This window comes from Amphiura filiformis, chromosome 12 (genome assembly GCF_039555335.1).
Source record: "Amphiura filiformis chromosome 12, Afil_fr2py, whole genome shotgun sequence".
Taxonomy (NCBI): Eukaryota; Metazoa; Echinodermata; class Ophiuroidea; order Amphilepidida; family Amphiuridae; genus Amphiura; species Amphiura filiformis.
Genome location: NC_092639.1, coordinates 6,106,037 through 6,119,277, shown reverse-complemented (window position 1 = coordinate 6,119,277; position 13,241 = coordinate 6,106,037). Strand labels below are relative to the sequence as shown.

At 36.1% G+C, this 13,241-nt stretch overlaps 1 protein-coding gene and 1 long non-coding RNA gene across 2 annotated transcripts in view; both read left to right on the top strand.

The window, feature by feature from the left end:
* LOC140165584 (NXPE family member 3-like) overlaps positions 1–11,805 on the top strand; it is a 19,683-nt gene extending 7,878 nt beyond the window's left edge. The window contains exons 5-7 of the mRNA XM_072188868.1: positions 6,761–7,076; positions 9,848–9,915; positions 10,825–11,805. Coding sequence (XP_072044969.1) covers positions 6,761–7,076; positions 9,848–9,915; positions 10,825–11,609 — 1,169 coding nt within the window. The 3' untranslated portion in view covers positions 11,610–11,805. The remainder of the gene's footprint in view (positions 1–6,760; positions 7,077–9,847; positions 9,916–10,824) is intronic.
* On the top strand, positions 3,199–6,749 carry LOC140165711 (uncharacterized). Its single transcript, XR_011860759.1, has 3 exons — positions 3,199–3,336; positions 4,515–4,682; positions 6,479–6,749. It is a non-coding gene; the product is annotated as an uncharacterized lncRNA (long non-coding RNA).
* Positions 11,806–13,241: the final 1,436 nt, after the last annotated feature.

Genomic DNA, 13,241 nt, shown 5'->3' with positions numbered 1-13,241 from the left:
TAGTCCTTGTTTAGGTGCTTTTCAAAAGTTGATTATCGCGGATGGTGTACAGGCCACAATGGGAGTGACCGCCAGCACAAACATGTCTTTGTAATACTAATATCAATAATAAAAGGCTTATTGAAAGTTATTGCGTCCAATTTGATTACGAAACCATAATGTTTTGTTATTATGGCCTGTCGCCGCCCAGTCGATTTCTATTGGTTGTTTCTTCATTTACCTCTTACGCGTACGGTGTATGGAATGACCGAAAACTTAACATGAGGTGTCAGGTGACTATATAAAAGTAGGTATGTCACAGTGGCTGCACAATAATTCTGCTACACTGTGCATGCAAGCATAACAGTGAATTGAAAAGGGCGCGCTTCAAATTTGGCCAATTTTAGAAAACATCCATGTCGATAAATGAATTTCTTCATATGCTTCATTTATCCAAATTGTTTAAATTTTTAATATATGGTGTGTGAAGCCTTTCCGAGGCTAACATCGGGTCCTTAAATAAAAAAAATTGTTTTGTTTAAGAGCTACTGCCTGTTTTTATGGATTTTTGAAGATCGCTCATAATATAGGCCTATTGAAGTAAAGGAACTACCACCATTTAGCTGAAATACTAATCTTTCTTAGCATGTAAATTAATTCCGTCGACAACGAATGAAACACTTCCCTAAAACTAGTTGAAGCAAAACATTAATCAATGATATTTTTAGGGAGTAATTTTCCAAACCACAATAGCTCTAAGCCATTGTGTGTGTCCAAGGCCATACTATTTTTGTATACGCGGTACAGTAAAATGGCTTTTGCTTTTACCGATTATCCTCCCATGTTAATCCAGATGACAAAATGTTAATTTAAAGTCTCATTGCAACTGAATTTTAATTTTTACTTTTCGGACTTGGCTTTGAGTAATGGTGACACATACCATGTTTACAGTAAAAATGAAAATTATATTCCAGACACCGTCAAAATGTCAAACTTTTTATTTTTTGTATTGTTTTAAATAATTAACTGCAGTTCATTTATTCAACCTCATAACAGGATCATACTTAAAAATTTATGATGAATGAACAGACGTTCATTAAATATTGAAAAAAAACCTAAAATTACTCATGCCTAATTTGCATAATAATATCATAAATACATAATTAGCTGTAATTACCTAATTTGCATAATTAATTATTTTTTGTGTATTTTTTTTTATCTTTTTAAATAACTTTGTATACATATGTGTGTAAAAAACCGCATCTTTATATCATGTACGGTTTTCTATTGGCATCAATTTTGCATATTAATTAGCTGAACTTAGTCATTTTTGAGATTTAATTTGTCTGCAGATTGGCCGAAATTGCTAAAATAGTATATTTGGTTAATTTATTATAATTATTCAATGATAGATTTTTTAATTTTGTTTTCTGTATTAAACGAAGTCAGGAAAGATATGCATTTAACATGTGATATTTAAATTAACGCTGCTTTTTCAAGCAAGCGTCCAAATATACCTTCAAAATCTTAAAATGTGCCAATTTTGTCATTACAGCCATTTGTGGCAGGATTTCATTCCATCTACGAGCATCTTTAAATTGACACTACGTCACAATGCATTGACCGATTTCAATTCTGTTTTTTGATTTTTGATGCTTTAATAAAGCTCAATAATGTAGGAACATTAAATAACATGTTTCTGCTGCGATTATTTTTGAGGTGATATGCCTAATAAAAGTACTAGTAGTAGATACTAGGCTATATAAGCGACGTGTTTATCGGTTGTGTAAGCGCATGCCCAGCAGCCGGTTATCACAACGTTTCACTTGGGAACCAAGGGAGAACAGTGCCAGTGCATTGGTTGGTCACCCCAGGTTAAATAAGAAATAAAATTAATAAATTAATAATTAAACGTTAACAGAACCACGCTTTTACTGCATGTACAATCATTCCAAAACACCCAGTTACCGTCCAAGGAGTAACTACTTCGAACTACTGTCAATAATTACAATGGGGTATGAACGTTTGGACAGTATTTATTGTGGGACATTAGAGCACATCAGACATATCGAAATGCATTCTGAATACAAAGAATGTCCTTCTGATTTTTGAAATTCGCAATGTAATACACATTTTATGGCAAATGATTAGAAATTGATATTTTTTATATTTAACAGTACTCGAAGTAAACTTTATAAATCTGATGATTTATACTTAAAGTGTATGTAGGTGGGATGAAAAGCCGACGATCAATTGAAAATTTTGACCTTTCGTATTGAAGATATGGATTTTTCCCCAAACACCAAAAACCAATTATGTCTTCAATATGAAAGGTCAAAATTTTCAATTGATCGTCGGCTTTTCATCCTACTTACATACACTTTAAGTATAAATCAGCAAAAGATGAAGCCTCGCTTTTAGTCTAAGTTCCGTAGGGATTAGTCAAGGTTAACATTTATCCATGTAAATCCTGTTCCCGGATTCTGTTCTGTCTGTTATCAAAGTAAAAGGTGTAAGTCAGTTCTTCTGTGGAGAACTGGCCAAGCGGGGCTTCCTGTTAAAGAACAGAACGCTTTTTGGAAGTGCAGCGTCAAAAAGGTTTGGAAAGCTTTGGACTACTCCCCATTCTAGAAAAATGCAGCACTTTTGATTTTTGATTAAAAAAATATTATCATGTTTTGCCAAATGAAACATAGCTAAATCCTTATCATTTAGTTCTAACTGGTAATAAAATGATTTTTGACAATTTCAGTCACAAAATTCAAGACTTGGCACAAGTCTAAGCAATCAAAATGTGTAGTATAGGCTAGGAGTTAGCTCATAAATAAATATTTAATGTTAATTCTGGTAATTGGTTATAAAAGATGAAAGAAAAGATGTTTTCTAAAAATTAGAATGCATTAACTGAAATTAGTCTTAGTACAAGTCTTTGGGCTTAATTGTCACATCATTTGAAAAACATCCTAAAAATGCATTATGTTTGGCCAGTATTTCCACAAATTGACCAATTAAATAAATGATTAGGATTGAGCCATGTTTCATTTGGTGGAAGAAGATAATGTTTTTTAATCGCAAAAACTTAATGTTGTATTTTGCTGGAATGGGGAGTAATCTAATGTAATGATTACTGACTTCCCGGAGTGACGGACCATTACTTCCATGGACTGGACCATATGGACTGACTCACAGTTCATGGTATGACCCCCAGACGAAGGAGGATATGCCTCATTTTACTTGTTGGATTTACCTTTGTGTCATTTGACAAGGGGGAATGGTATGAAGCTGCATATAGTGAGGTGATATGCAATTACAAACTATATCATGTGGGATCGATTCGTTGATATTTAAGCTGCAAAGGTGGGTCCACTTTAGTTATTCCAAAGTGGCGTTATTCTGAAAATGTGGGTTAGAGTTAAGGATACGTGTTAGAATACGGGTTAGGGCATGATTTCGGGTATGGATTAGGGTATGGGTTAGTGCATGGGTTAGGGTATGGGTTGGTGTTTATGCTTAGGATTTTGCTCAACTCAGAATATTAACGCCCCTTCGGAATATGATGCATAGAACAGAACATTTATAGCATTAAGGGGGTACTACACCCCTGGCCAATTTTGTGCCTATGTTTGCATTTTTCTCAAAAATTATAGCGTATTGGTGACAAGTAAGAAATTGTAGACAGAAAGTTGACGAAACACACATACTTTAACTGGATCTCTAAAGATGCACTCCCGTGAAATATATAACATAAAATAAAACAAACGAAGACGGGAAACAGTTGTACAGCAAATTTTCGGTACTGGGCGTACCTTCTTCAGGCTTTATTAAGTAAGATATGTATATTATAGGGGCAAGGACTACAACTACTGCACTGAAAATTCAGCAACTCGAGGCAAGTAGTTATTGATTTATTGATCAAATATTGGTTTTCCCTCATTTTTGACTGTAACTCCACAACTGTTGTCTGCGCTGAAATAAAATTTCCAATGCAGTAGTTGTAGTCCTTGCCCCCTATAATATACATATCTTACTTGTCACCAATGCACTATAATTTTTGAGAAAAATGCAAAAATAGGCAAAAAATTGGCCAGGGGTGTAGTACCCCCTTAACAATTCAATACGTGAAGCACAACATTAATAACATTAAAGCTTAATAGGTTTCCTTGTCTAAGATAAATATATTAAGAAGCTAGCAAGTTATCGGTGTTGGATTATTGAGACTATTTCGAAACGCGAAGCGGAGGAAATAGTCTCAATAATCAAACACCTAGGACAATGCACTACTTCCCTTTATAACATGTTGTATTTGTATAAAGACAACGAAAGCGAGATAAAGCAGGGTATCAAGTGATTATTAAATAACGAAATAATCACGTGATATCCTTCTTGCGTGATATCGATGTTCACCCACCAACGGCAGGATGGTGCCAGTGATAGGAATGGTCTAAACATCAAATACGAGTTTCCCTTCTTTCATGCTCTTCTTATTGTAACTTTGTTGGTTGTTTTTACTTTTGATGTCTCTCGGTTTTTTTCAGCTTCTATACTTTGGTTACCCTTATATACGAACTGACGAATGATAACATAAAATGAATGGTGAGAAAACAGCAACCGATATTAAGGCTCCGTATTCTGGTCCAAAGCGACTGTTCGTGCTGAATTTATTTTGCCTGATAACTATGGCTGGCCTTACATACATATCATCGGTAAGAGTATGCATACCGGATTACGCACCACTAAATAAATGTAGTTTTCTGTGCTGTGTTAAAATGAAAGAACTTCTTTCTTTTTTGTTCACATTACTTTTTTGCAATGAATTAATGTTATTTTTGTCACGTCGTCAAATATGGCATTATTTAAGCAACTTTATCGAAAGGTCATAGTTTAACTGAGCCATACTGTCCCCGAATGTATTGCGACATATCAATTTGTAAGCGCTCTTTAGCCAAAGTCATAGTTCATTGAATTTACAACCGTATGACAAAGTTGGCGAAAATAGTAACTTTTTGCACAAGATTTGCAATTTAAAGAGAATTGGCCATTGCTTATTAAAATGAGGCTAGTATATGAACAATATAAGTGTGCTCTTTCATTTAATGACATAACATTTGAAAAATATTGTAAGGAACACTTGAGGTTTTGACTTTTAAAAGCTACATTTTAGTCATAATGGCTCTGCAGCAATCGTCAGGACCTATCAATGTCACGAGAGAAAAGCTTTTAAGATAAAGGTCCATTCAGAGATCCCAGCGTAAGTGTAACAAAATTAATTAATTGTTTATAAATTGCCTAAAAGTAAAGGCAACTAATTTCCCTACTTAAGGTGGTGCTACACCCCATGATAAATTTGTGACTATTTTTGCATTTTTCATCTTTTTTTGTTGTTGTTGTAACAAATGTTATGTATATTATAAAGACAAGAAATCCAGTTAATACACGGGAATTTCAGTAACTCAAGACAAGCGGTACGTTATTTATGATAAGAAAAGAGGTACCGATAGAATGTACCTCATTTCTTAACATCTATAATGAGTCTTGTCTTGAGTCACTGAAATTTCAGTGAAGTAATTTGCAATTTGATATGTCTGGTGTACTCTCAGCTCCCACAAAAAATAATGTGCAAACGTTAATATCCGATTCCATAAGCGACAGTTTTGCTACTGCGACACGTTGACGACGGTGAGAGAGCTACTAGATACTACTTGTGTTGTACCAGAGAAGATGTAAGAAGATGTAATTTTGTTTTCTCTCCTTTTCTTACATCTTCTCTGGTTTTACCATAGTGCAGTTATGTCCACGGCAAATTCACCGTGACCTTTCCGGCCATAAACCCGCTTAGTAAAGACTAAACCGAGATATGCAATACTAAACCATTATAGTAAGCGATTGTCCAATGCAAATTTATTACATGATTAAATTCGAATTGTCCGCTACGATCGACTAATCCAATCGATAATGACGCTATTGACATGTACGGGCGGAGCTCCACTGACCGAGTTTTGGGGTATTTTCAATGGTTTGCTGTCATTTACTCATCAAGGCGGTCCCCGTTATTATAAGGACTATGCTAATAATTTAAAGATTGACATGTAGAGAATAAACCATGCTTGATTGACAGAAAGTACTAAATTTGTACCTATTACGGTTTCGTGACATCCCTCTTGCAAATGCGACCAAGCCAGGGCGGCCCGGTGAAGCAAAATGTGCAGGGGAATAACACGGGAGGTTGGATATAGAGGGTAGATTTCTTTCTCATACAAATGTATGGTCCCCCGTTATTAAAGCTTGTACCGGGTTGAAAAGAATAAGTATTAAATTGAAACATAGAGCAAGTACTAACATCATAGCTTTTATACTTTTTGATGACGCTAACTAGTTCATCTCCTATATCTTCAACACAGCGCTACCAGTAGGGGTCAATTGCCTATTGTGAGTGCCCCTGTGTTGTGTACATACATGTAGGCAACAATAACTGCATGATGCTCTCCTTATATTTTTACAGGTGATGTACATTAAACCAGCCCATGTGTCATACACTATAACATCGGTAAAGCAATACCAACTTTGCGATACTTTAGACATAACAATAGACACTCGTGGCTCAGAAAATGAAAGAAAACATGGCGACGATTACCTTTGGGTGTGGGTAGACAATCGGGATTTAAATGCTAGCGCTGTAGCCGACGAAATAATTGACCATCAAAATGGGATTTACACGGCCAGATTCCAACTGCATTGGACGGGACGTGTAAACATCGCTGTCAATTTGATACAATACAGGAAGAAGTGACTACCTTAGTACGTGTACGGGACACATATCCAGCCAGATGCAGCTACCAAGGAAAATTTGAATTTATGAATATGTCTTTGACTACATCATGCCACTTTACGCAGGATATGTATTTCCTGCCAACAGAAAAATCGATAAATAACACATTTTGTAATTTCACAGATGATAAGACAGGGTTCCCTTGGTACTGTGTGAAGCCGGACGGACTATCTTGTGATAGCTATGTGGCGCACGCTGTTGCACCCCATTGCGGAACACCGTTAATAAGGTCACCGAGGTTAACTAATGAAGAAAAGCAGCTTTTTCAACGGTAAGTATGATATTTACAATTTTACAAACTGAAGCTAGTATATGGATTAGATAAGTGTGCTCTTTCATTTAATGACATAAAATTTGAAAAATATTGCAAGGAACACTTGAGATTTTGACTTTTAAAACCTACATTTTGGTTTTAAAATGTCCTGGGATACGTCGTTTCAACAGATTTACCACATTCGCCTTGCTATAAACATTGAATTGCGTTATCTGTTGACCTGATTTTCTGATTTGATGAAGGGAACACTTGAGGTTTCGACAAAAACCAATCACAGAAGCCTATTTCTCACTAGATCTCACACAGCTAAGCACTCGAGTGCTTGGAAATATCTGTGTGCTCGGGTGTATAGAGGCGAAAACTGTGCGTAGATGCATTTATAAAATAATCGTTTTTGTAGTCAAACTATTTTTCATATGAAGATCATCTCAGGTCGACTAAGTATAGTGTTGGATAAGTTCACAATTATGCGTCAAAGCAATCAAGGTCATATCAAGGTCAACTTGTTACTGATACTGAAAGCTCGACTTATCGTATCGGATATAGGTTATGCGATACTTGTATACAGACTTCTTGACATCGTGTCGAGCTAGATTGAAGAGTTTGCCATCTGTCCTGGACCGGAGGAAAACTCCATGCTGACCATCTGATTGGTGCCAACACACATCCCTGCTTAACACCAGAAACCGGAAATGGCTCGGTTGTATCACAATAAGCTAGAACAGTTGCCTGCATTCCATCATGAAATTCACGAATGATCTTGACAAAGATGTCTGGACAACCATAATGCCCCAGTAGTTTCCAAAGTAGTTCTCTCTCGATTGTGTCGAATGCTTTGGTGAAGTCGATGAAGACCATGTAAAGTGGACTTGGCTGCTCTATTGATTTCTCCTGAAGCTGGCGCAGGTTGAAGATATTGGATCAATTGTGGATCGACTGGCTCTGAACCCACATTGGCTTTCATGTAGTATTTTACTTGTTGTAATCTGGCTAGGAGAATCTTTGCGGTCACCCTTCTTAATGGTGTCAAGATGTCAAGAAGTCTGTGTACAAGAGCTCCTATATGCTGATGATGCCGCCCTGGTGGCTCAATCCATTGAAGTCCTGCAGAACATGTTGGACTGTTTTGTGACTGCATCAGTTGCGCTGCATTTGGCCTTACAATCAACATCAGTAAAACAGTGGTCATTTACAAACCTACTCTTGGTACTCAACTCCAAGATCCTGATCTCTACATACATGGAGAACCTGTCAAATCGGTCACCAATTTCACCTACCTGGGGAGTGTGATTTCCATGGACAATATTGTCGATCTGGAGATCACAAGACGCATTCAGAGTACCACCAGTGCCTTTGGATCTCTGGAAAAAAGAGTTTGGTCCCAGCGTGGTATAAGACTAAATGTAAACTGTATCGCGTGTTCGCCCTACCCTGTCTCCTGTATTCTACTGAGACTTACACACTCAATCGGAGGCATATCAAGAAGTTAACCTCCATTCAACTTTGCCACCTTAGATGTGTCATGGGAATATCACGGCATGACCGAGTCCCTAATGGAGAGGTACTTCAGAGAGCCAAAATGGAGAACGTAGAAGCCATCCTAGTGAAAAGCCAACTGCGCTGGGTCGGTCATGTCGTGAGGATGCCTGATTAAAGACTACCAAAAGATGTGATGTATGGTGAACTCACGGAAGGAAAGAGAAAACGTGGTAGGCAGAAACTTCGGTATAGAGATGTTGTTAAGCGTCATCTGAAGACAGCTGACGTGGATGTTGAAACATGGGAGACGAAAGCTAGTGACCAGGTCAGTTGGAGGAAGAAATTTCATGATGCTGGGAAAACAGTGGAGCGCAAGCGAAAGGAGAAGTACCTCGAAGGATGGAGAAAGTGACACCCATCAACTTCGACAACTGTGCCTTCATCGACAACGATGGGCAGCCGATGATGATGATGATGCGATACTTAAGGGGTAGTTTTAAAAGTCATACGAGTAAAAGGTTATGGAGGTGTGTCCGATTGTGTTTATCCTTGATACTTATATAATATTGAATGGCTTTGAGTGTGATACAAGAATATATTGCACGAGATAGAAAAATATTGCACGAGTCGAAGACGAGTGTAATATTTTTCTATCGAGTGCAATATATTCTTGTATCACACGAAAATAAGCCATTCAATATTATTATTATTATTTATATCAGGCTTTTGATATGCGGTAAATGAAAATTTAAGCTTACGTAACCACATGTGTATTGTAATGTAAGCTTAGCTTTTGACCTTCTTGTTTTCTGCTCTTTACTCTCCAAAGACAATTTCGGAATAATTATATACGTTATAGGTTTATTTGTAGATGTGAATTATATTTCCTAAGGTTATCATCATCCAGAATTGCCGCGAATTAATTTGGTGATTTTACTTGTTTATACCGGTACAGTACGAAATCTCCTGTCAGTATTATTGTGCTGTTGTATCATGATGCGTGTTGGTGCTGTCACCACGGTTACTCGCGACGCGTACGAGATACGCGTACAATATTAATAAAATATTGTATTGCATCCGGGTATTTTGCAAATATTGTACAATATACAGTTTTATTGTATCGCTCAAAAGCCTGATATAAATAATAATAATAATAATTATTGGTATGGTATTTAGTATTCCATAGTTCATGAAACTAAAATAAACAAAAAATTCATATTTCAGCCCCTCATCCAAGATATGTTTAATTATATACAAAATTCGTACTTTTATCTCTTTTTTTTTTGCAGTTTAAAGTCAGTAAAGTCAGTATCAGCGGAGACAACATTTATAGACGTAGAACCAACCAAATCAAAAGGTACATTATAACTAACCCACTTTGGACCCAACTTATAAAAAGAGAATGGATGCTTAACATCTTTTAAAGGCATTAAAAGTAAATGTATGCATTTAAACAGCACGATCATAAGCTACTCGACGGTTGGATAAAAAACAATAATACCACCCAAAAGTTGATTTTACCCAACAGTTGATTTTACCCAACAATTGATTTTATCCAACAGTTGATTTTATCCAACAGTAGATTTTACCCAACAGTTGATTTTATCCAACAGTAGATTTTACCAACAGTTGATTTTACCCAACAGTAGATTTTACCAACAGTTGATTTAACCAACAGTTGATTTAACCAACAGTTGATTTTATCCAACAGTAGATTTTACCCAACAGTTGATTTTACCCAACAGTAGATTTTACCAACAGTTGATTTAACCAACAGTTGATTTAACCAACAGTTGATTTAACCAACAGTTGATTTAACCAACAGTTGATTTTGCCCAAAAGTTGATTTTATCCAACAGTTGATTTTATCCAACAGTAGATTTTACCCAACAGTTGATTGTACCCAACAGTTAATTTTATCCAACAGTTGATTTAACCAACAGTTGATTTAACCAACAGTTGATTTAACCAACAGTTGATTTTACCCAACAATTGATTTTATCCAACAGTTGATTTTATCCAACAGTAGATTTTATCCAACAGTTGATTTTACCCAACAGTTGATTTTATCCAACAGTTGATTTAACCAACAGTTGATTTAACCAACAGTTGATTTAACCAACAGTTGATTTTACCCAACAGTTGATTTTATCCAACAGTAGATTTTACCCAACAATTGATTTTACCCAACATATTAGTTGTTCGTAGTTAAACCAACGTTTGGAAAATACTTAAATGTTTTACCAATGTATTCGATTTATTATAGAAACATCGGCCTTATGCAGAACAATAGATCTACCACCGTGTTCCCAGGGACTCAAGCCTCGTCCGATGAACAGTACTACTGGATTTTATTATCAGGACCAATGGTATTCTTTAGTCTGTAAAAATAGGAAATTTGCCACAACAGACACTAGGAAATGTTTGCAAAATCAACGGCTTTATTTTTGGGGTGATTCAACTTTACGACAATGGTACGAATACTTTGCTGCTGTCATGAATACTACGCTAGTGGAGAAGAAGGCCGAGAATATTAAATTTGGACCTCATTTAGCTGTAGATAATACATACAATATACGTTTGTACTATAGACATCATGGTTTTCCAATACGCAATAATTGGACTGATGTAGAAGATATACATTACGTGCCTAACATGATAGATGACCTACCAAATTCCCACAACCAAGTTGTGTTATTAAGTTTATGGGCGCACTTCACAGCGAGTAGCCTGGAGTATTATAGCCAACGCTGGCAACAGATCAAACAATCGGTTTTACGATTAAAATCGCGAGATCCAGGTGCTCGGATAATCATAAAATCGGCAAATACAAGAGAGCTAGCAGCAAATATTGATGCTCTAAGTTGGTATTCAAATCAGTTAGATAATATTATGAGAGAAATTATGATGGGAGTGGAGGGTGTGATAATAATTGATGTTTGGGATATGACGATTGGTCATCGAACTGGTTTTAGAATTCATCCTGAACGTGAAATAATATCACAAGAAGTTGACATGTTACTTTCTTTTCTTTGTCCTGAAGTGGATTAAGAAAGCTAAGATAAGCACTTTTACGTGGGTTAAAGGAGCACTTCGTGATCCACAGTCTCATCATCCAACTTCCGAATCAATTGAAATCTTGGACATTCTATTTTTGCGAATATCTATTATCTATCATAACCTAAAAGCGGATGCTAAAATCACGAAATGGTCATTATCCTTTACCAAGACCAGTCTATTGAAAATAAAAATAAATTATAAGTTAGAAATTATAGTACAGACTTGACATTTAGTGTGGAATATTTCTTCACGAAGTGCCAAAACTAATCTGAAAGGGGTCTGCATAAACCGCACGGGTTAAATATTTATTGGGGTGTGTCGAAAGATGGTGTCAAATAATTTTTGATCAAAAATGTGCTTGCCGTGAGTTTACATCATGGTGCTCATAATCTTGTGCATTTGATTAAAATGGCGGATATAGGGAGACTGAATGAGCTTTGTGGGGGACACAATTTCGTACTTTATGCAACATTTTTCTGTTATTATCAAATTTATTGGGATTTGAGGTGATATTTCCTGAACTTTGTCAGCAATTGGCATTTGTCACAGCTGAATGCACAATGTTGCATAAAGTCCGGAATTGTGTCCTCCACAAAGCTCAAATTCAGCCTCCCTAAATCCGCCATTTTAGGCAAATGCACTACAAAACATTATGAGCACCATAATGTAAACTCATGGAAAGCACATTTTCTATCAAACATTATTTGACACCATCCCCCAACACACCCCAATAAAAATGAAACCATGTGGTTACCCGTAACAGGTTCATTTACTGTTTCTACTACACACACACAACAATCTGGAATTACCTGATTCTAGTCGTCCCTCTTACCAGCGACAGGTTGTTCATGTGTAATGTTGTTACTCATCACTACAGGGTGTATCAAAATGATTGGTACCGACGACTTCTCATTTTGCAGATTTTTGTTTACTATTTTTGTACCAGTTTGGGGTTAATTGTTTTAATATTTGAAAATACGGTAGTTTTATCTTCTCTATGAATTTTAGATCATAAAGATATCACATTCCGTTCAGAAGTTACATGATTCTAAAGGAAAGTAGGTGTTTTTACACTTTTCATCGTAACGCTGGATCAGTAACGCACCATTTTCAAAGCTCTATTTTACTACAAATACCTTTGTAAAGTTCATTCAAGATGGGGCTTCACCTCACACTGCCATAGTCGTAAGGCAAAGACTTCAGGAACTATCTTTCTAAAAGTACATTTTGTAAAGCAAATTTATGTTATGTAGACTGAAATGAGATATTGATTGAGAGCATGTATGCAATAAATAGTTCAAGTAGTGAACCTATTCATCTTGTGTTCTGTAAGTGAAACTATGATTACGACGATCTTCGTTTAAATGACAATAGCGTCCAGATGAAACAACATATTATCTTCATATTATTAGATCAATAAGTCAACACATGCTCCTTTCTATTTATGGTACAAAAACTATATTATTTCGCAATTTTATATTTTTTATTTATTTTTGAAAATGTCCCATATCCCGGTACCAATCATTTTGATACACCTTGTATGTGCTCATAGAACATGAAATTCACTGCTATGCCACAAAGTTACCTATCCTGACATATATATAGCATGTCTCTAGTAGTCTC